The sequence below is a fragment of the Phalacrocorax carbo genome, chromosome 6 (assembly GCF_963921805.1).
Source record: "Phalacrocorax carbo chromosome 6, bPhaCar2.1, whole genome shotgun sequence".
Classification (NCBI taxonomy): Eukaryota; Metazoa; Chordata; class Aves; order Suliformes; family Phalacrocoracidae; genus Phalacrocorax; species Phalacrocorax carbo.
Window position 1 is genome coordinate 46,123,313 of NC_087518.1, and position 23,654 is coordinate 46,146,966.

A 23,654-nucleotide genomic window follows, 5' to 3' on the forward strand; every position below is an offset into this window, starting at 1 on the left:
TGGTAGTGCAATATATTAATTGGATTCTATATTACTTTGGAACATGTACGTCTAAAGAAGACACTGGGAATATTTTTCATCATCAGATGTACAGAGGTACAGATGTTTATATTACACCAATGGTATTTTGTATTAATAAATTTGAGATTTCCCATCATTAACAGGCCATGTTATTAAAGTCACTTGGGGAATTCTCCTCCCGCACACTTCAATGAAGCGCTTTACAGGTAATCGTTTCTTTCTGCTGCATTAGTCAGACAGGATAGAGAGAGCAACATGCATCACGGAATGCATTGTTTGAGCACAAAATATAAATCTCAACTAAAAAATACGGCACTTAGTAAATGTGACTAAACTAAAACAATTCTTTGTTCTGCTACTGCCAACTGCAGTCTGAACATCTTTTATGTCCCAGCAGTACCTTCATACACATCTAGCAAAACACACAAAATGCAGAATGAAGAGATTATTCAGGGGAACCAATTAAGAGTAGTCCCCAAGAGACGGCGTATTTAATTTTTGTCTTCCTTTGTAAAGGAATGAACAATGTTGTGTGTTTTTTTGAATTACAACACAATATGTAATCTAATTAATTTTAAAATGACCTTTCAAAACCTGCTATCTTTGCCACCTTATATACCAAAGCTGCAGATTTTACCCGTGTCTTCTGATCCACAACTCTAGCAAGATTCGTGAAGACAGTCTTTTTCTCAAAACAATAAGCATTTCTCCATGTATTTCTAGGAAATCAGTTATTTCCAGTTTCCTGGTGAGTTACTCATGAGGATGCTGAAAATGTTGATTCTCCCACTAGTTGTCTCAAGGTAAGTGAGGACAATGATTGTTCCAATAACTTTTGAAGTTTCCTAAATGAGACATGTCATCACCACTATTTTGGGTTTAACTGAATTCATGTCAAAGTGCCAGGACCATTTCTGACTCCCGTATGTTCATATTTAGAGTAGAGCTATGAACATCTTTTTTAATCAGTAGGAACATTTATGCAATACCTCATATAGGTATTATTTTCTTAAAAACTCAGGGGGGGTTTTATATTTATGTTTTCTTCTTTCCTTGTAATGGGAGGACGTTTCCCTTCAACCTGACTAGAAGTTAAATATATGGAATAAATAATGCACCTTATCAAAAAGCCTACCTTAAATCTAAACAATTGAAATAATACACCATACAAATAAGATGAAAAGGCACAGTTACTTTATAGCCTTGTGCAGTATTTTGAGACGTGTTGTAGTGTGATGAATACTGAAAAAACCCCAACGTGTCTCCAGTGAACTAATAATATATGCCTGGCTCAGCTGGAAGTGAAAGTGATTTCTTAGTACATAAAGGCAGACCCTTTAGTAGTGCCACTTTATTGGTGGCAAAATTAACGATCTAGGTCCTGGTGCTGAGGGATGCTGCATGGTAACTCCCTTTGCAGTGGGTGGGCATAATTTAGGATAGCTTTTTCTCTCCTCTAAATTTGTCTTGTCTTCCAACTGACTACAATCACAAATACCAGTTGGGTGGCCAAAAGCTCTCAGCCCAAAGCTGAGAGAAGAGATAAGGAGAGATGGAGAGTGACAAAGCTAACTTTACCTAACCAGATCTGAGGAAAAAATTCTTGCACTCTTTGGTGCCTTTCCTTGAAGACTCATCTTCTAGAACCGAACACATATGCCAAAAACTCATCCTCCATTTTAAGAAAAAGATATGTTTCTAGACTTCAGATCACTGAGAGTTGCTGAAAATAATTACAAGTCAGCAATAATTTAATTTTTAAATCATCTACGTTTACATCTACCTTCTAATGGTTTTTCACAGAATGAAGCCAATTCATGGTGCTTGCATGCCTTGAACTGGCCATAGTCTGACCACAGACTCGTATCTGGTCTGTCCCATGCAGCTAGAGAACACTAAGACAAAATATGTTAGATTTTTTGAGAGGTGAAAGGACCAATTTCCAAGGACAACAAGAATCTCACATGAGGAAGTGGCGTAGTAAGGACAGAAAAGGGTTGGAGCGAAGTCACATGCCCTTCCCTTAAATGTATAGTTCTTTAAATCCCCTTGTTTTTTAGAGATGCCAGGAGGAGAAGCAGCACAGTGGGGAAGAGCTGCTCTGGCATAGCCTGTGATAGCTCTAGGTTACCTACAGATGTGTCAGGAATGAATCTCTGAGCCGCACTGTTAGAACTGATGGACTCCATCCTCTGAGGAAGAAAGAGAAGAAACTCACAGATCTTCAAAGGGATTAGTTGTCATTGTAAGACAGCAGGTCTATCTCCCTGTATAACAAACTAACCATCAGTTGCTATTGCATACTGGAATTTCAGGTTTTCGCAAACAAAAAATACTCCAGATATAATTACATTCTTGTACAGTCCTTTTTTTTTCCACACCAAGTGCAGTATTTCCCACACATGTATTTCATAAAATGAGTAAACCAGTGCTCTGTGTTTTTACCAGCCTGCATACACATTGAAACTACATTTCTTTGTGTTGGAATATTCTCTATCTGTCCTGTGGGAGCAATGACATTTAAATTATCTTCTAAATTACTCTGGGTAAAAGAAAAGCCAGGGGTACAGCACCAAGCTCTAATTTTACTCTCCTAGTTGCAGTTAGTGCAAGTTTTTTCTAGAACTAATGACTAAAAAAGATACTTGTAAAGAAAAGGGAAGATGAGAAAGGAGGGTTAAAAGGGGCACTCAGTGCAAAATACAGTGTCTCCAACTCCAGAGTTTAGCTTGAAGGGTTGTGGCAGAAGTAAAAGGCAGCAAGCATGTGGCTCAGAAGACTGATAATAGAGTAGAAAATCTTGCATTTACACATCACTAGCACAAATCCAACCTCAAACGGAAGTGGCTGAAATTTTGTACTTTCCCTCTTTTGACCTGATAGGTAAAGAATTAAAACAAGAACTTTGCATATTGTATCCATTAGGAAGGGGAAACTGATGATATAGTCAGGTATCTCTGATTGACCTGTGCTTATTTTAAAAGTTCCTTGAATGCAGAAGAAATCAGTCAAACAACAGGAGATTGTTTCTTCAAGGTACAGTTCCTTGTCTTACCCAACTCTTTCCCAGCACTTAGAAGTGCTGTATACCAGAGCTCCTGTACCTGTTTCTGATATCTACTATCACCTGTGGTCTTACTTTTTGTTTCACCACAGACAGAAAAATCTTGAAAAAGCAACCGCCAGTAAAACTAGCCTTCCAGTTTGAGCCCCTCATGTGCTTTTGTTTTTGTTATGACATGGACCTTCATTAAGGATGGGGGTTGATATTATTTCAGTTATCTGGTTACATAAACAAGCTTCATTGCATCATACAATGACTCTAAAAGATTTCCCCCATCCTTTGCCTGAGGTTTAGCCCTGTTCATACCTATTAGTACCAAGTGTCTCTGTATAGAGTTTGCTCTTCTTGGTGATGAGAAGAGGTACCTACATAACAAAGGGTGCTGCTTCTATTAGCAACATAAAGAAAGAAATTATAATAAATAGTCTGATGGTTTGTATCTGCTGTAGGAATACTCAGTAGGAGAGTGTTACAAGATAAATTTTAGACCCTGCAGTTACCAGATGTGCAGTACTTATATATATGTATAAACATAGGATACTACCTTTAAACCTGGGAATGGGAACATTAAGAGAGCTCAGAGAGAATAGGAGCCAAATCTGAATGTATAGTTACGCACACTCTGCCTGAGATCTTACTGCAGCTGGACAAGGGGATCTTCTCTACAAGCCTGACAGATCGACTGCAGGAGATCTGAAGCTCCCTGATTCTCTTTGGGACAGAGGCTTTGATCCTCCTATGACAACTGCAATGCAAAAAATATATTTTCTCCCTTATATGGGAAAGGTTTCAGCACATATCTCAGGGTTTCAAACAGGCGCACGCATACGTGGCAGTGACAGAGGTGAATCTCGGTACATCCTGCCCTGAGGTCTGATATGTTTAAAAAACCATGGCTCCCAGGTCTTCAGACAGACATCTGCTGATCAGCTGGCCCAAGGTGCTCATGTTTGTTAAACCATCTTTCCATCCGATGCATTTCCCGGCGTGTGGAGGCTCGGTCTGTATTACACCCTCTAGCCAGGAGGTGGCTCTGTCTGGAAGGGTGAGGAACCTCGAGGTTGCTGGCGGTGTTCAGTCACTGCGGTGCAGGGAGGACCTCTGCGTCTGGGGGGCCCTTCGTCAAAGGCGTTTTCTAACAGTGCTGCCTACCCAGAAAATTATAAAATATCTCTCTTTTTCAGTATGGATAATTGTAAACTCTTCCCACCCCCCACCCCCCGCAAGTCAATAGGCGGATATCCCTGTGCATCACTTTCAGTTCTCAACTTCTTAAATGCTTGAAATAATAAAATCTGGTGACAATGTCTTTGTGCTGTGCACAAAGCAAAAAACTGGGAGAGGAATAAACACACAACTTTCCCATCAATATCTTCTCACATTTGCTAAAGATAATATAAACCCTCTGACCAAATCCTGTCGGTGCCAGCAGTGCCAGGCGCGGGCGCCGGCCTGAGCACAGGCCAGCCGTGCTGGCAGGTACTGTGCCGTAACTCACGCTCTGTCACCTCCCTTCCGAGCGTCTTTGCCCTTGTGCCTGTTCCCTGCCTTGTTGCCTTCATCTCAGGTTACCAGTTTTGTACTGATTGACTTTCAGTGGGCCAGAAACTTGATTTTCAGTCAGCATGACTGCATTGGTTTAAGATTGTGGGGAGGTGGTTACTGAAACCTGAAACCTGAAAATTTGTTACAACTTCGTATCTTGTTGTGACTGAGGTTTTGAAAAACCTGCAAACTCTGACTGAGAGATTTGCCACTGCTGTGGCATTTATAGTGCTTCTTGTTGGCATGGATTCCTTCCAGTAGGCAGAGAGCTTACACTGTCGCATTTGCCCCAGAAAGGAAATTCAGCGCCGTGTTCAAAGGGCAGAGGTGCCAGTGAGCTCGCAGGGGAGAGGAGGTCTGGCTCCCAGCACGCTGCAGAGCTCTGAGCAGGCAGGACCGCCACAAGCACCAGACCTCCTGCATCTTCAAAGACTAATTGCAAAATGTGTGCGCCACAGATCTGTAAGGCAGGTTAGAGAAGAGGCAGGACTTGCAGCCCCTGGTTCTTATTTCAAGATAATACTAGAAGTGCACAGATTATTTCTTTCCTGTATTCAGCCATATAGTTTCACAGACGTTACAGGAACCTAATTCTCTGTTTTGGAGCCTTCCATCCCCTCTGTGTAATTTGAAAGAAAAATTAATTAAAATGTTTTTAGTAAGGGCTGTCACACACACAGAGTTTGACTGGATAAGCCTTACTTCTTCAGAAGAGAAGGCTAAAGCCAGAGTTGCACAGGTTTACACCAGCTGAACTTACTGAGTTCTCTTTGTCTTATATGTCTACCTGTCTATGTAATAGAATATTGCATCCTTTATTTCAACACCTTGCTTGCTTATATGACTTAAGTTTTTATCTGGTAATAGATAGCAGGCCCAGTTTTCTAAGACTATGATTAACAGTAAGCACTGAAACTACTTGTGGGAAAAAGTTATCAGGGCAGAATTGAACTGTTCAGCTGCCTAAAAGGCTTCTCCAGGGTTCTAACACGGTTACCCCCAGTAAATATTCCTTTTAGAAAGTGCAGTTTGTTTTGTTTAAGCTTAGGATAATTATTACATTTTTAATGTGTTTACCACTAGCTGTTTTCTAGCCAATTAAGAAATAATGTTTAGCAGACATTTGATCCTTTCCCATGTGCAGAATCTGTTAAAGATTGTTCCCTTTACAATCAAATCTAAATAACTGATTTGACCTGTATTTTTTAAAATTATAAACTTCGTTCCACTAAGTATGTTGTGCCTGATACAAGCAAGTGTATGCTAATACAATTTTATATTTGTTTGAAGGCTCATTTAGGGGTAGTAATAAATATTTGTTACTATTGGAGTTTTGTTGCTGAATTAAATACGATATGCTAAATATAGAACTGTCTTTCTTTAAGGGGATTCCTGTCCATAATGCCATCAGTTCTGGTAATCCCTTATCCTTCTGCTCAGATTCCTGAGTGGGTCATTCTTACTCATGCTGTTAAAGCCTAATATTTAATTAGAACCTACTCCACTGTGGTACCCTTTTCCTCATATCAGTTTTTTTCACAGTTCTCTGATTTGGGGAACGCACTGTCATTTTAACATCCCACTAATGAAAAATATTGCTCATTCTGTTTTAATGGAATTCTGTCATTGTTCAGCTGTACTGTGCCATACCAAATTTTGCCTCTCAGGACTCAGTTATATTTGAAGAGTTGACAACTGGATAAACTCTGTAGGAGGAGGTGGAGAGGCTTGGGGCGCAAGCAGATGTGAACTCACTTAGCCCACAAGCCAAACTGGGCAGACTGGTGCCAGACCCATGCCGGAAGCCATATAGCCGCATTAGCATGGCTTTGCGCCCAAGCTCGTATGTGAAGGACTAATGTGGCTATATGGCTTCCGGACCAGCCTTGGCAGCTCAGGGTGAAGGCAGAGCGAGTTCACATCCATCTGCAGTTGTCTGTGCAGACATACCGTTAAGTAACTTTACTGCAACAGTATATTCTTTGGGTGTTTAGGGTTTGGTTAAAATCATGCTGTGAGACAGTCCATTAGCTTGTGTAAATGGTGTCATGCACTGTTTTCTTGCTGACATCTGTAGGTAAAACTGGTAATAGAGCACAGACTGGAGATTATTTGCCTGTTTTACTGCTTAAGCTTACAATTTGTTAGGGATGAAAAATTTGACCCAAACACTCAGAGGCCAGTACCAAAATCTGCAATCTAAATCTTCTACCATGATTATAAATCAGTGCCTGATATGGTCAATATAATGTCTACTCAGAAGGAAAATGCAGGTCTCTAAAAGGCTGTGAAATCTATCTTTTTTCTTACTTATAATTAAATTTGAACCAATGGGAGAGCCAAAATTAATTCACTCAATAACAGTGGTTTATGTGAATGACAATATGTGCAGTACTATTTCTTCTAATCCATTCCTGGTACTGAGAGATACTTTCTATGTTGTCCTGACAAATTCATGTAATTTAACTGTAGACTGAATGGGAAAGGATAGATAACAGAAGTGTTTTGTCAGTTTTGGCTTGGTCTTTTCTGCTATGTGTGAGTTAAACTATTCCTTCTGGTCATTCTTTCCTAAATACCAGTTGCTCTGTTCTTATGCTTGTGCAGCTGCCAAACTGGGACATAATCAAGTGCAATCAAATTTATGTACTGTATTATCTAGTGAGGTGTTGAGGAGCAGCTGCAAAATGTAGCTCAGAGAGCTGCAGCTCTCTGAGGAGCCTGCTCAGAACAATGTTTTATAATGTACCAAGGCAGCTGTATTTTCCCATAGAATTAAATTGCTCTTGGAAACACAGGGCTTTCTCTTCATGTTATTAGACTCTGGACTTTTCCTTCTATTTCACCTGTGTTACCTTGCCAGTAGAAAAATATTGGCACTCGGGAGCAGGTCTTCCCCAACAGAGGAGGGTAAACCTGCTGGGTTAGTATGGAAAAATCTGTGGGGTATCTGAATCATAAAGTAAAGTGTGTATAATGTCTCATTTCTGACCTACCTGTCATGTGTATCACTGTAACGTAAATAATAATGAAAATAAACTTCACCCCAGTGCAAACAAGCTGTTAGCCCTTTCCTAGGATATGTGATCTACAATCTTTATTGTGGAGAAAGTCAGTCCAGAGATGTGAGTTTTAAGGAGGTGACTAGAGGGGATAAATATATTTACCTGCAGAGTGAAAATCAAAACTGTACTTGGATGAAACTGAAAGGGGAGGATTACCCAAGGGTAAGAAGAACTGGTCAGAGAGCAATTTCACTTAACACCATTATACTTTAAATATCCATTTAAATTATCCATATCGTTATTATATTGCAGAACTGATGTCAGATTACTCCAAAAGTTCTCAGAAGATGCTTTGAGATTGCCTGAGTTTATAGGGGAAAATTCCATTCCACCTCCTTAGGAAACCCTATTAAGAATCCCTCCTCCATGCCTCAGACACCTTCAGAAGCTTCACTACATTATAATCTGTAACTTTATTATGTTTTTAGCTGTGTTTAGGAATAGGGAGTCTAATAGTCAGATCCCATACTGTCTTCTAGTGTTTTCTTTTGCTTGTGCAACCTAGAGGTCCAAACTGTTTCAGTGAAAAATGACATGTTGCAGAGATATGCATGTCATAATGACAAAATTGGACCAACTCAGTACAAATTATTTAGGCTGTGTCAGTAGGGACCTAGTGATGTGCAATAGACACTACGGTCACAAAATGAATAGGTGTGGAAAGCACTGAAGTGATTACGGATGGGGTATGAGCAGTTTGTGACCTGACAGAATTTTTGTGTAGTCCTTGAAGAGCTCTCAAGTACTTAGTGCCTTGCAAAAAAACCCAGCAATGACATGTGAAGCTTGAGGGGCTGGCTCAATTCCCTCTGTTTCCTTAGGATAGAAACATGTATGAACTATAAACAGTTGAATAAATCTGACATTTGTTTATAATCCAAATTTGTATTTCAAATCCTTTTGCCCTTTTCTTAATCTAAAAACACTTGAAAGAACTGACAGAACAGAAAATCAAGTATTATTAAGATTCTTGGCTCTTTCCACAGTTGTGAAACTGCACATCCGTATTTAATAGCTAATTTGTTTTTGTTTGCATCCTGACCTTTGAATTTAGGAAACACTTTTTTTTTTAATCAGAACAGCTAAAGTCAGCAAGCCAGCCTGAACTCTGCATAAGCTATACTACAGTGTCTCAGATCTCCTTTATCAATTGGTGATTAAAGGTTGCTTTTCACCCCTTCCAGCATTCATAGATGTATCACAGTAGCATCACATATTGAGCTATTTGGGAGGAAGCAGTGATGGGCTAGCCATTGGACATTGATCTTCACTGTGTGCTGTACAAAGTCCTGCCTCGTTTACATTAGTCCATAAAAACAGATTTCCCATTGCACACTAAGAAAATACAATGCATGATGTGAATTCCTGGCAGGGTTTTTGCTATATATGTCAGTTTATTGTTAACAGTTACAAGTGTTAGATAATAAATAATGGAAAGGAGATCTCAACATTTTGGATAAAAAATAAAACTCTTACTATTTTATAAAGCATTATTTAAAAAGCAGAAACTCAAAAAGCTGCATGTTATGATGTACTAGAAATGTAGATTTAGTTGCTTTTGTAGATTTCCATTTCTTTTCCAGCAGCCTATCTGTAAAGTTAAACACAGTCACTGCAAATAGTGTACAGCAGATAGTGAGGTCTTCTAACATATTGTTCGTTTGTTGTTGTTTGAAGATCAGGAGCCAGACTTTCCATCACGCCTGACACCTTTGAGGTCCCACTGTGTTTAGTCAAACAGCTATACACTGAGTCTCTCTGAAAAGTTAATTCACATTTCAATTGCTCTTTATGGCCGATAATCTAACCATACAGAAACCGCTGCAAAGGTCCTATTTGTAAAAGAGCTTCCACTTCTTTGTATTCGGTTTTGATTGTTGGGGGTGTTTTTTTTTTTTAGCATAGACACATTTTCATTCATAGCAAGATATCTAAACTTTAAAAATGCTGTTTCATATTACTTGATTTTCAAAGGAGATGAACCTTAGTAGCCCCCTGGACCTTCAGGAGGATTCTAGACTTCTCATTTCCTTTGAAAATCAGGCAGTAATACTACGAAATGTTTAATAGTACAAGACATTGGGGATCATTCCACTGACTGAAGTGGTCATGATAGTTTCTTAGTTGTGTTCAGGTCAGCAGAAGCCTGTTAGGTACACTGGTAGTCTGCAAAACTGTTGAGTCTGAGTGAAATTCACAGAGAGTCTAGGTGTCATTTTATGGCCTGTCTGGACTGTACACAAACGTACACAGAAAGAGTATTCACCTGTAGAGATGGGCTGTCCTGCAAATGCACAACACGTACCTGCTTCAGCTTCGATCAGGGTGTGAATATGGATTATTGGAAGATTTTATCTTCCTGTGTACTTAGACAAATGGTGTCATGCCACATGAGAGGTTCAGGCATTACTCAAATGTGGGGGGATGGGACTGGAGGTGTAGGGTGGCACCAGCTTCCAACCAAGATGCCACTTGATTGTCTGTAATAGGTATACAGGTACAGACCAACAGGTGTGCTAACTAGGTGTTTGCGTGTGTCTGGGCAGGAGGCATTTTCTTCCTGTGAGTTGTGATACGACATTTGGAGATGAAAAAACTAAACTGTAATGAAAGGCAGACCATGTTGGGTGAAGAAAAGACAGAGACAGGCTACAGTCCTCCTGCCAGTACTGCTGTCACTCCAGCATGTTATGAGAGCAGGAGGCTTCTCTATCACAGCCATGGCAGTGTGTTGCTCTGTAGGTGTTCTGTCATGTTAGAAGAAAGCAAAAGAATACCCTGGAAAGAAAAAGTCATTCTGATCCCTCTTTCTCACTTTTGAAATAATTTTGACTACACTAGAGGCTAAAAGCAAAATCAAGCATTTGACTATAGAAAGAGCCAGAGAAAGTTGCTTATCTTTTTCACTCATTACTGTAAATAGTCTTATTTGTTGCAAACTATTCCTCCATGAATGGTGCCTCCGTGGAAGTGAAGCAGCCTGTCACGAAAGCACAGATAGGTGGGCACAGATGAGGAAAACTCTGATGGTCCACTGCGATACAGAGATCGCTTCAGTCATATCTTTCTTCACTGCAAATTATATGTCTTTATTTAAAGTGCCTTAATTTCTTTGTTTCCTTGTCTATAAAATGGAGTTACTGCCTTCCTATATGATAGTAGGTTGTATTAGTAAAGCATTTTAAGATGATGAAATGGCTTGTGCTATGGAAATGGAGGTTATTACCATGTTGAAACTTGAAGGCACTGACCTTGACAAAAAGGTAAGCGACAGCCTGCCTGCATGATCAAACAGCATTAGTGAAGCCAGCACTTCACTTTCATGATGCTCAACTGTAATATAATAATCTCTAATGTAGCTGGTAGAGGAGCTTCCCAGCCTCACTGGGGAACTTGCTTAGGAAGGTCTTTTCTATGGCATGCAATTACAAAATGAGAATGTGAGGGAGGGTATGGGATGAATGAAAACAAACATGATTCTAGGAACAACTGTTGGTGGTTAATACTTGACCATTACTTCTTGACAGGATTAATGTCTTTCTAATCACACTAATCCCTTCTGATAACTTTATCCATAATCCATCTATTTCGAAGCAACATCCAGATGGCTTCTGGTGGAGCGGAAGACAAAATAAACATGCAGAATGGGGTCTTACAGCAGCTTCTTGTATTTTCCCTTTCTGGGGATATAGGTTTTGATCTTGAGACAGGTCCAAAAATGTGCTTCTTACCAGAGAGCAACAGAAAGAAATAGAGAATTGCAGAGAAGATAAAAAGTTTTATTTTTATTTGTGAATAGAATACTTCATAAGTAATCTGATGCTTATCACAGACAGCCAGAACAAGGCTAGAGATGCTCATAAGCGTTTAGCTACTTGTTTGCATGGGACTAATTAGATTTCCATGATATTGAAATAATTCCCTTCCTCATTACAAAAATTACTGTAGTAGTTTGGGATGGGGTAGGCTGTTACACAGATTTCTTTCAAAGCAGACATGAAATTTACTACTTAATACTTTCATTGGTTTGTGCTATTACCAATATTTTAAACAACGTGGTAACTAACTTTGCATTTTCAATGAGTCACACATAATAATAATTCCTGGAGTTGTTGAGGTCTTCGTCTTCTCTTCTAGTTTCCCCTTAAAAGCTTAATCTAGGTTTCACTAGATCTTCCACTGATCCTGGCTTTGCTCTTCACCTTCCTCCCTCAACAAGGATCCCATAAAGAAATAATTTATTATAACCTTTCATAAATCATATGGAGACTCTCTAAAAAAGTAAACAAACTTTAATCAAGCCATCCCAGATAAAATAATTTGGCTAGAACTTTTTTTATTAACAATCAGCAATGAAACAATTGAAGTCTTAGTGAAATAATTGTCTTAAATACCTGTCCCACTAAAATATTGCAAGTAAATAAACTTTTTTGAATTATTGGCCATATCCAGCTTTTGATCGAGATGCTGCTGTTTGGTTTACTGGCTTTCTGACTTTCTTTCTCCAATAAAAATATGGTTAGATAGTTCAGAGAAGAGACAAAAGAGATTTGGCTGCATCAGAACAGCTTATTTCCCAGAAAACACAGCAGAGTAGATTTAGAATTACCTAAGTCCCAGTAAAAAAGCCAAATATCTTTCACTTGTTAAGACTAAAACTATACACCTTAGAAAGATTGTAAACCTGATAATATTGTGAAGCATCATGTTTGCAATGTGTAGAGATCTTCAGATTATCAAAACACAACTTTGAAGAGGCTTGAAAGCCACCGATATATAAGTACTATAGGACAGATATTTGCACAACTCTACAGCATATAAAACAATTTTGGAGGCTGTTCTTCTGTACAAACTAAGAAATGGTCCCTGAACATGAAATCATACTTCCGTGGAAATTTTTTTGCCAGGCTGATTAAATGAGTGAGATATACTGTAATTATTCAGAAAAGATGCAGGTTGTTTTTCATAGTCTTAATTCTGTTTTGTCCATTTGACAATCATTAAAACATCTTATGGAAGCTACACATGAAACATATATGTGGAAGCTACTTAGCTACACAGTAAGTCAAATGATTTTAATCTATGAATCAAATGTCTGTCCTGTTATTGCAAGCCTAACCAGATTCTGTGGCTTGACAAGAATTAAAGGTACGCTGTTTTTCATTCCATTGTGTTTCATGAGAGTGTAGTAGTAGATGGCATGGGAACATCTTTGTTCAGTCATAGAAGAAGCTTGTGAAACTGTTGGGGAAGTTTTTATGTAGTCAAGAGTGTCTGATGAAAACTAGATTGAAAGGGAAAACCTGTACATGATACAGTGATCTTAAGTTAAACTGTCTGGAAGCTTATTCCTCCTGACTTCCTTACTCCCAATGAAATAAGAAAATTACTTTTTCTGTCATTCTTTGGCCTTGTTTTGTGAATGTTAGTGCTCTAGAGATCAACCTTGAGGAAATCCTGTGATGTAACTGTGTATTACTTACTTCATACAATTACTGTGATAATTAATATGTCTCTTAATCTTTATGTCTTCTGTCCTGTTCCCTCTGACATCAAATATATGAAGACAAATGCAAAATAGTTAATGAGTCATTACTGTGTCATACTAGTTACAAGCATTTCTTTCTGAAAACTATTCTGAGCAATTGCTTAAAATGACATGACCAGTGTTACTCCACAGCCTTCAGATAATTGGTTCCACTGGTCCCTTCTTAAAACTGAGCATTGCAGGCCGTGAAAAGCACAGGGCTTTGTCTGAACCCAGACCTTTGTTCATACTTCTGACACACCACCGTTACCCCTGTTGCACCTCCATAGTTAATTACTTTTGAGGACTTTCTCATCACAGCATGAACTGAGCATGACTTTATCTGGTGACAGGATAATCTCATTACAGATGATGATCTTGTTAATGAATATCCCCAAGACAGAGCAATCTCATTATTAGCCCCCTCAGGATTTGTCACCTAAGAGCCAATGTGTATTAGATTCTAGCTGCACAACATCCCCCTGGATCCTAACGGCCCAGTGTCTTGAGGCTGAGGTAGCACCCCCAAAGGCATTTGAACCACTGGACATATTTAATTAGGATTTTTGTCACTAAGTACTTCTGGACATACTTCTTAGATGAAAGATCAAGATGGTTCAAGTGCTATGTGCAGGGTTCATCTCCCCGTTCTGTAGAACAAACACAACGCAGCAGCATCAAGGACAACAGAAACAGTGTGGCTTTACCACATTGACAGTGGCTTCAGGGCAGTACCAGGAAGAGAAGTGTAGTGTCTGTATCCTTGGTAGTGCCCTCTCCAAGTAATCACTCTTCATGATGTCCTACCTACAAGTTACAGATCTGCTGTCAATGGTCAGACCTTCATACCACTGGTGTCTGTTTCCCTGCATAATACATCTACAAAGAACACTGAAAATTATTACCATTAAAAACATCCAGCTAGTTAAAAATCAACCTCATTTTCATTTCTTCGTTTTTTTCTGGGAAGGTTAGGGGGGGTGTGGAACAGTGCTGAAGTCTAGGACAATATAAGTATTGGACATTAATGAGCTGTTGAACTGGCTCAATGGCCTCTGAAACCTCAGCCTGAGAGAAGAGTTCAGTCCTAGAAATCTAATAACACAGAGATTGTTTTACAGAAGACCGACACATTAACTTGAGGTACATGTATTTAACTCAACTGTTTTATAAAAAAAAAATTTTTAGAGTATTTACTCTTCCATATGGATCCATCCAAGGGAAGTGCTGAGGAACTAAGTATCATTGCTGCTACTATTTTTTTATTATGTAGTGCTCTGCTTGTACATAGTGCTTTACAGACACACGGAAAGGTGGAATTTTTATCAAATACACTGATAAAAGAGAGGGAAGAACAATGGTTACAAGAGCGAAAGTTATTGAGAGGCTCATTTTCTAAATGATCCCCATTACAGTGCAACCAATGTTTCCCCTTGCTCCTATAGCATTAACAAAACTCATGCTAGATGAGAGATTAGCAATGCAGAAAAACAATACATTTTCTTAATTAATCTAGTGGATAGCAGGAACCTGAGCACTAAATCCCACCCATTTGATTTCATTAAATCTACTATAAAGGTTAAGCTGCACTTTAGCATTGGCTCTAGTCAACATCACTCAGCAGACTGAGGTCAAGATCTCATTCAAGGAGTTGCTGCTTAGTAAATTACTATTTATGACAAAAGGTCTGATAAACAGTTCAGTTTTGGTGAGAAGCTAGACAGTGGGGCACACCAAATAGTAAATGTGGTATTTTATTTCACCTACAGTTTTCCTGAGACATCTACACATCTCCCAAATACCTCCAGGGATGGTGACTCAACCAATTCACTGGGCAGCCTGTTCTAAAGCTTGACAAATCTTTTGGTGAAGAAATTTTTCCTCATACCCAATCTAAACCTCCCCTGGTACAACTTCAGGCCATTTCCTCTTGTCCTATCACTTGTTATTTGGGAGAAGAGACCAACACTCACCTCACTACAACCTCCTTTCAGGTAGTTGCAGAGAGCAATAAGGTCTCTCTTGAGCCTCCTTTTCTCCAGGCTAAACAACCCCAGTTCCCTCAACCTCTCCTCATCAGACTTGTGCTCCAGACCCTTCACCAGCTTTGTTGCTCTTCTTTGGACACGCTTCAGCACCTCGATGTCTTTCTTGTAGTGAAGGGCCCAAAACTGAACACAGTATTGAAGGTGCAGCCTCACCAGTGCCAAGTACAGGGGCACGGTTGCTGCCCTGCTCCTGCTGGACACACTTCCTGATACAAGAGAGAAGCCCCAAGCAACACGGTGTCACTGGAGAATCAAATCTCAGCTTTGGGTCCCTTGGAAACAGCGTCAGAGTCTGTGTCAGAGCAGCCTGGAGCAAGTTCAGGGACCAAGCAGTGCCCTGTCTAATTTGCCAATAAAAGAGGGTCAGTGGGAGCTAAAGCACTTGGCAGAGTTGTACAACTTGGCAGAGGCAAGCTATACAAGCGAAATGTTGACTACTGGTCATCGTCTGGCAGTGGTGGGCAGGGAGCTAAAGGGGAAAGAAAAGGGTTGAGTAACTATAGCATTTTCTTGCCTCGCCACTATGCAGCCACACCTGCCCATAAAAGAGTTTCCTCTGCAAGCCGTACACTGTTTCCACTTCAGCTGGAGGCACAGTGAATCAGAGTCCACTCCCCAATGTGCCCCCTGGTAAAGCAAAAATGTATTTTGCTTTGTATTGCTTTAGAAAGAAAAAAAAAGTTATTCTTTTAGGCAAAAAATGGACTATATGACAAAATTGCCCCTTAGTGTTTTTCATTCTGAAGTGGTCTGGCTTCACACAGGAGAGAGTAAGGAGCTTCACCAGATTTCCTTCAGAGGTCCCTTCTGAACTAAATTATTCTATGATTCTGAAAAATTATGTGTAGAGTTTCATACCTAAGTTTGTATCACTGATGATTGCCATTGCTCCTGTGAACTGAGCCATTACACGTGTAGGTTATATAAAACTATCCCTTGAACTTCAGGGAACAGTTGATAAGATGCAGTGCCCATGTGTGCAGCCTGAGCTTGCAAGTTCCTTCAGGTAACCAGGATCTCACATGGCAATTGGGAAACATCCTTTTAGACACAGAGGCCACAGCTTTAGTGTTACTGGCAGGCTTTTAAAAACACTGATATGCAGGCTATCCTGAGAGAAGCAGGTAAACTGCAATAATTAGGAAATTAGGTTTTCAGTTGCATTAATATTGTGCAAAAGATGCCATATGTGTTCTGTTTTCTTTCCACAGCTTAATGTCTGGGCTAGCAGCCCTGGATGCCAAGACTTCCAGTCGATTAGGTATCATAACCGTCACTTACTACCTGTGGACAACATTTGTGGCTGTGGTTGTGGGAATAATTATGGTCTCCATTATCCATCCTGGTGGAGCAGCACAGAAGGAGAGCACAGAAGAGGGCGGAAAGCCCATCATGAGCTCTGCAGATGCACTGCTTGACTTAATCCGGTAACTACATTCATTCTTTCTGCTTCCTGAATGTAACATTTTGTACCTAACTGCATGAGGAGCTGTGGCCTGGGGATAAGTTCTGAACCTAAGGATGAAGTTTTTGTTTAAATCAAGAAACAGAATCAAGAAAATTTCAGTAGATTATTTTCAAGTTACCAGATGTTTATACTGGCTCTTTCTAGTAAGATTAATGAATGGCCACCAAATGTATCAGAAGTACTAACAGTGGGGTAGGTTTTTTTTTTACCCCCACAGAATCATATGTAGCCTGTGGAGCTCATCATGAAATCTATTAAGGCCAACACAGTATTAAAATGTCAGGTTAATTTAAATAAGGCCAGACAGTTGTAATAGGCAAAACCTTAAATATAAGAGCTGAAATCCACATTTTTTGGGAAATAATTCTTAAAAGTGCTGTTACAACTGCTCATAGCAACTCTCAGATGAACGGCACAATTAGAAAGACCACTGTTGTGATCTTTTTATTCCTTATTTTTACCACATTATTTTTTCTGATGTGTGGCTTTTTCTTGTTTGTTTTACTTTGTTTGGTGGAAAGGAAGGTTGTTCTTTCAGAACATCATTAGAGCACAGATAGCCTTGCCTGAATATCCCTCTTTGTCTCAACATTTCAGGTGCTAAAGGGATTAGTTTCCTGACTGAACTAGTATGTGCCTCAGCTTTATTTTGCTCATGCAGAAAGATCAAGTTTTGCCTTTGTTTGTTTTTTCTCAAGACAGTCATCTCATACCATATTGGGCAGGGGCATCTAGGCTCAGTGTGTATTTGAAACATGAAGAGTTCTCTTTGGAGTTTGACTTATTAAAATTAAAGATGTTGCCCAATTTGTCTTTCAAAAACCCAAATTCCTGACCCTGACAGGGCATCAGCCCTTTAATTGGAGGCCTTTAATTGGCATCAGTACTTTAATTGGAGTTACTGGGACCTCAGGTCAGAAGGAACTAGGATGAAAAACCTATAAAAATCTTTTTTTTCTCCTCCAAATTGCACTTAGCCAGGCCATCTGAAATCTGCATGTTCTTCTATTGTATCAGTAGAATGGGCCAAATTGTATTAGTCATGGAGCAGCAGCTGAGCACACCCTCTTTTGTCACTTTCCACAAAACCACCATCTTCATCTGCAATGGGAAGATGCCCACTTCATGGCATCTATATCTCCCCAATGACTTTGCTATGATGGATGTGCAGTGGAATTCACACGTGCATTTGTAACATAACGTTAAACCATATTATTCTGTGTCTGCTGCATAAAGGACTGTAATTCCTACACCAAGAGGAAGGAGCTGAGCAAGTTCCTGGAGCTTTGAATCCCTTAGTATGTCAGAGTAGCATAAGAAGTAAAATGGAATTTGAGAAAAAGTGTAATCTTAATTATTATCTTCGTAGTGGCAGTGTTTGGAAACCCTTTCTGGCATGCTGAGCTGTTTCTAAGGCAAGTAAAGGCATAGCGAGGCATATGGTACAATCCAAGCTGTCTCTAGAAAGGGCCTCCCTTGCCTTAGGTTCCCATCACCTTCCTCACACCAGTCCAGTTGCTTTTTGAGACCCAGAGTAAGCTAGTTCATGGAGATGAGTCAGATGAAAAGCTCTTGGAGCATGCAAAATTTAAATTCAGTTCTATAGTATTACGTTTGCATAAAACAACCAAATGTCTGTATGACTGGCACCTGAGACCTGAGTTACAGTCTAATCTATTCACTTCTGTCTGGCTAGTCCCTGTACACCACAGGTTTAGTGGTGCCATTTGAGAACGCTTTATTCTGCTGAGCCTCATTGCAGGTAAAATAGTATGTCCTGATCTAAACATTTGCAAATATCATCTTTAATTTAACTCCCTACAAACATTTACCTGGGCCAATTGTAATAGTTTGCATGCATATTTCAGGTACTCATGTTTCCAACCAGGCATGTGCTTTTAGTCTGTGAAACCTCAAAGACTTCACTGGTTTGGGCAGGTGTCAACAAAAACAGGCTGATGAGCCACTGTCATTGCTGAAGCTTAAAAAGAAAGAATAAAGCTCACTCTCCTTTTGCTGTGCTAAGCAGCGGTCACAGCTGCAATCTTTCTACCCAAGTGCACAAAGTGATGGTTTTTATTCCTCCACTACAGAAATAACCACATTTACTAAATAAATAAATAAGAATAACACAACTGTGGGGAATGGGCTTCCAGCCTAGGCAAACACTATGGGTCAAATCCTGGCTCTGCTGAAGTCAATTGCAAAACTCCTAAATATCTGTGTGGAAGTCTGGATTAAATGTAATGATGTATCTGCTGGTTTGAGCTAGAAAAGCTGATCCTTTAGCTCAATGATAAATCACTTCCATTCACAGCTGGAGACCATCTTTTTCAGCCCAGATTGGCTTATCTTCTGAATTCATTAATTTCCTCTCAATTTATCAATTGCATATGTGCACAGAAGTTTACACAGGAAACATCTGGTATTCTGCAAATGAAGAATGCTAAATGTACAAGTGGAGAGATTATATATGTGACATAATTGTAGGGTTTATTTTAAAAGCATGAATCTTGGCGTGGTGAAACATGTATTCACCCTCACTGATTTCAGATTTGAGGCCACTTTGAAATGATGAAATACATTATTATCTCTTGCGACGTTATATATGACATTGTCAGGTCTGGAATTTTTGGCAGGGAGGATGATGCTAGAAACTGCATTTCTTGAATTTTGGGGTGAGGATTTTGCTTTTAGAAGTGGCTTTAATCAGAAATTAAAGAATGAACTAACAGCAATAAATGAAACCAAGAACTACTGTAAAGCCTCATGATCATCCTAAACACCTGCAACATTAATCAATAATCACATTATTATTCTGCATTATTTTGCAGATGGTGCTTCCCCTGTATATTTGTCTGTTATGTAAAAAAAAAAAAACCAGCAATAAAACCTCCCATTGACTTGATTAGGACATAACAGCGATGCTGTACTGCATTAATTCTGAAATACCTCTAAACGTCACACCAACCAGGAAATAATCTCATCAACATACTGAATTTCATGTCCCAAAAATCATATCCACAAGTCAACAATTTTTTGCCATGCTAAACAGCAGTACTTGAAAGACTTCCTTTCTAAAGGGAACCCCAAGAGACCGAGGACAAGATCTGTGGATGTGAATCTGCCCCTGCTGATTTCCTCCTAGATTCAGTCTGGACAGAGAGGCCACTGAATGCAGCATAATAGAAGTGTTTTCAACATTCAGTTAGTCTGTATACCTAAAATCTTTAGTGCTGCTTTGGCCTTAAATGTCTGAATTTTTGGTTTAATCTGATTCAGCTTTAAACAAAATACATGTTCTGCTCTCTGTGGAAGATAGCCATTTAACTAGGTAGTTCACCTCCATACCTGTGCAGGAATCTCCCCTTCTATAACTTGCCCTTGTCCATCGGCAGTGTGCCAGGATCCAGGCTGAATTATTTGTCAGTAGTTCAGAAGGCAGCTGTGAGTCCAAAGTTGTGCAGGAGAGGCTCTTCTGAAGATGTTTCTCTCTTTAGTTGCCACTTTATTGAGACAGATGTACAAATCTGCCATAATGATATTCAATGTTTCTGGGGCAAGCACTGCAAGGCTCATGAAAGTATATTTTCTTCCATATTTAATACTGTAAATCCTCAAGCTAAAGACCATCTTGTTCTTTTTAATCCACCAAAGTACCTTGTGCTGTATGAATTTTAATGGATTTATTCTCATGCTGTGCAATACTTCTGTGAGGTAGGCAAGGACCATTTTCCTTTCTTACAGCTAGAGAGCAAAGACATATGGAAAAGAAATCACCTCACTGAGGATTGTTCAGAAAAATCTGTGGTGCCAGAGGAAATATTCTCTGCTCGTACAAGACCTAGTAGGAGTCTTGTGCTAGGAATGTGGCTTTTGGGGCACCTTAATGGAAGTAGTAACAATGAATCAACACACATCTTTACCTACTCTTTCCTGTGTGAATTATCAATATTAACTCTATACTCTTTCCCCCAAAACAAGAGTGAATTTTTAGTAGCCTTTTGTGAGTTAAGAAACGAAGAAATGCAAGTTATCAATTTTTAAAAATAAATCAGACTTTGTGTGATTTATTCAAAAGGACAAAATGGGACATACTTACAGGAATAGTGTTCAATTTAAAATATGTTTAATTCTGCAACATATATTCCCCTGACAAGCAGAATAGAAAACACCTATAATTTGAGGCTGCACATTTGTAAAACAAGATGTATGACTCAGGATCACACTGTTTACATCAGCAGTTAATATTTCCGCCACAATCTGTTGCCGTTATCAAAATACCTTTGATTTAGAAGGGTAAATCTTGTTGCATCTTAAATAACGCTACTTGCATTTGTCACAGAGGGAAACGAAATTTGGCTGATAAGATAAAAACAAAAAAGCAAACTAACAAGCAAACACCATAAACATTCACGTGAGGAAACAAATCCCAGCCAAACTGGGGGTTCACCCTCCTGTTTTATGTAAGACTGACTGCGTGTGCAAATCTGGGCACCACAAGTACAGGGTTTACAAACATTTTTAGTCTTTGTCAGACAGCGTGACATTGCAAGCTTATTCAGTTCAAAAGCTCCAGATAAAACAATTCAGTGAATACAGTCAGGATCAAATCACTCCTTAACCCATGACACACAAATGTGTACATTTCTGAAGTTTACTGGAAGTCTAAGTCAGAGCATTTTACCATTGAATATTCAGGATTGCATCCAATTTAATAGCAGGTACTGGGAAATTCAATCTGGCTTAACCAAGACAGGGGTTTTTTTATATACCATTAATAGTTAGAAGAGGATATAAACACTGGAGAGGATTTATGTTTTCACAGGAATCCTGAGCACTCTTTAAAATAATTTCCTTTCCCTCTTTTCAAGCTAAGGGCTATATTCTGTTTTATAGAAATTCTGTTTACTTGAAAGTAGGGCAGGAGAAACCAAATATCTGCTGTAGCTTGGAAAAAGTCCAGACTGTGCAGAACCAGAAATCATGCTTAAAAAAGTTTATAGCTGAAGACTGAATTGTATATACATGCAATAAGATCTTTAATAGTGCATTAAATGATCCAGGGTTTAAACCATGAAAGAACTTTTTTAAATAACTTTGCCCTATGTTCTTGTGTCTTTTGCCAAAGCCACTATGTACTACGACAGAAATATTTATCTGTCTCCTATGGCAAACTACCATTTTTTACCCATTTCAGATTGTGAGTTTTCTTTTATCTCACAAAACCAGCCTGGTGCCAGCACTGTTCTGCACTGTATGTGACCAGATGTTCGCTTCTAGTTAATTTTTAAGCAGTTCAAGCTGCACAGAAGCCTGAACCTCAACTATTTACAAAGGACTCTGAAGCTTCTAAATGTGTGGTTCCTATCTGCACAGAGACAAACCAACATGGAAAAAAGATAATTCCATGATGAAAACAATGCTGAGGAGATGGACTATGAAGCAGTTTCTGCTCTCTGGTCAGGAGGCCTTAGTCAGAGAGCAGGAGGTGCATGGGGGCCAGGAGTTAAAACTGCATTAGGAAAGCTTCAACCCTAAAGAGAAATAAATCGTCCATCCTCCTGACAGTTGGCCTGGACATCTTCCAATGTAAATGGACACTTTTTATGAAATAACTTTGCCTTGCTGGAACCGTAGTGGAAATGCATTGGGCCTGTCATGTTACCTTTGATATGGTTCAGCCTTTTCAAGATTCCTAAAGACGTGATGTAGTTATGCTACCACTCCAAAGAATTATTTTCTTAGAAAGCCATAGCCCTGTTGGGGCTGTGCCAGGACATTTTCTTTCAGAAGAAGCAGGGTAAGGAGGTTCAACCTCCAGATTCCTTACTGGAACTGAAAGGCCATGCAACAGTGTCACCCTCAGTCCATGTGTTTGGCAAAATGATTCCACAATATGAGTTCTGCTCTGATCTGCAAACAAGACAAGCAAGACAAAATGACTTAGACATGATCAGTGATTTTTTGCGTTCTATTAGTATCTTCTATCACAATAATGGGGATGCCTTATTCATTCTGCAGCCGCCTTCTTTGGTCCTTTTAGCAGGAGATAGTAAGACTGATACTGAGAAATGAGATGAGGCACTGGAGGTGACTACTGATGTTCAAGATGCATCCTCCTGTGGGCCCTGAGACAGGTCATTTGTTCAGTCTTGCTGAATTAAATTTTGCCCTCAATTTCAGGAGTACAAAACCTGATGGAGCCCACTGACACCAGGAGGAAGGTATTTCATATGACTAAGGACGGGATTTGAGAGTCTTGTGGTAGAGTAAAGTGGTCAGGAATCTACACAGCTGATGATGAAATCATGCAGAGGACAGGAAAAGCAAATGAATTTTTGAGATTATGTCACTGAGAAGGACCTCAGTAAATAGGAACCACAGTGCTGTTCATTCTTGTACACAGCTGTAAAACCTGGAAACTACAACTGTCACATCAAGCTACTCAGACTCCATTTTTACACTCTCTGTACCCTTGCTGTATAGAGTAGCAGTGTAAGAACTCAAACACTGAAGTATCAGAATACTGTCAAATACCCAGTATTAAAACGGCACGAGCACTAAAACAGTTTAACAGTGCTGGTATTTGTATCACTACTGTACGTCTCAGGGTCAGCAACCTTCTGAAGAGAGCAAGACGGCCCCCACATTCTGGGGGCAATGCCAAGGCATGGCCTGAGCTGAAAAATGGCTTCCTAACAAAATTCAGCTTCCTAAAGCAGCAGAATACTAAAGCAGTGTTAACTAGTAGGTTAAGTGCTGGGAGGCAATGGAGAAGGGAACAGGACCTCCCACTTCTGGCAGTGGTAAGGTGCTAAGGAGTCCTATGTGTGACGGGAAGCTGCAGCCTCAGAGTTTCTCTTTAGATCAGGTGCTGTCTATACGTGATACAAGTTTTCAGGATTTTCGTCAA

General features: G+C 39.5%; 1 protein-coding gene across 2 annotated transcripts in view; it reads left to right on the forward strand.

Moving 5' to 3' along the window:
* SLC1A7 (solute carrier family 1 member 7) overlaps positions 1-23,654 on the forward strand; it is a 57,911-nt gene that overhangs the window by 2,293 nt on the left and 31,964 nt on the right. For both annotated transcript variants that reach the window (XM_009506785.2, XM_064455068.1), the window contains 2 exons: positions 745-824; positions 16,482-16,697. In XM_009506785.2, the coding sequence (XP_009505080.1) occupies positions 745-824; positions 16,482-16,697 (296 nt within the window). The remainder of the gene's footprint in view (positions 1-744; positions 825-16,481; positions 16,698-23,654) is intronic.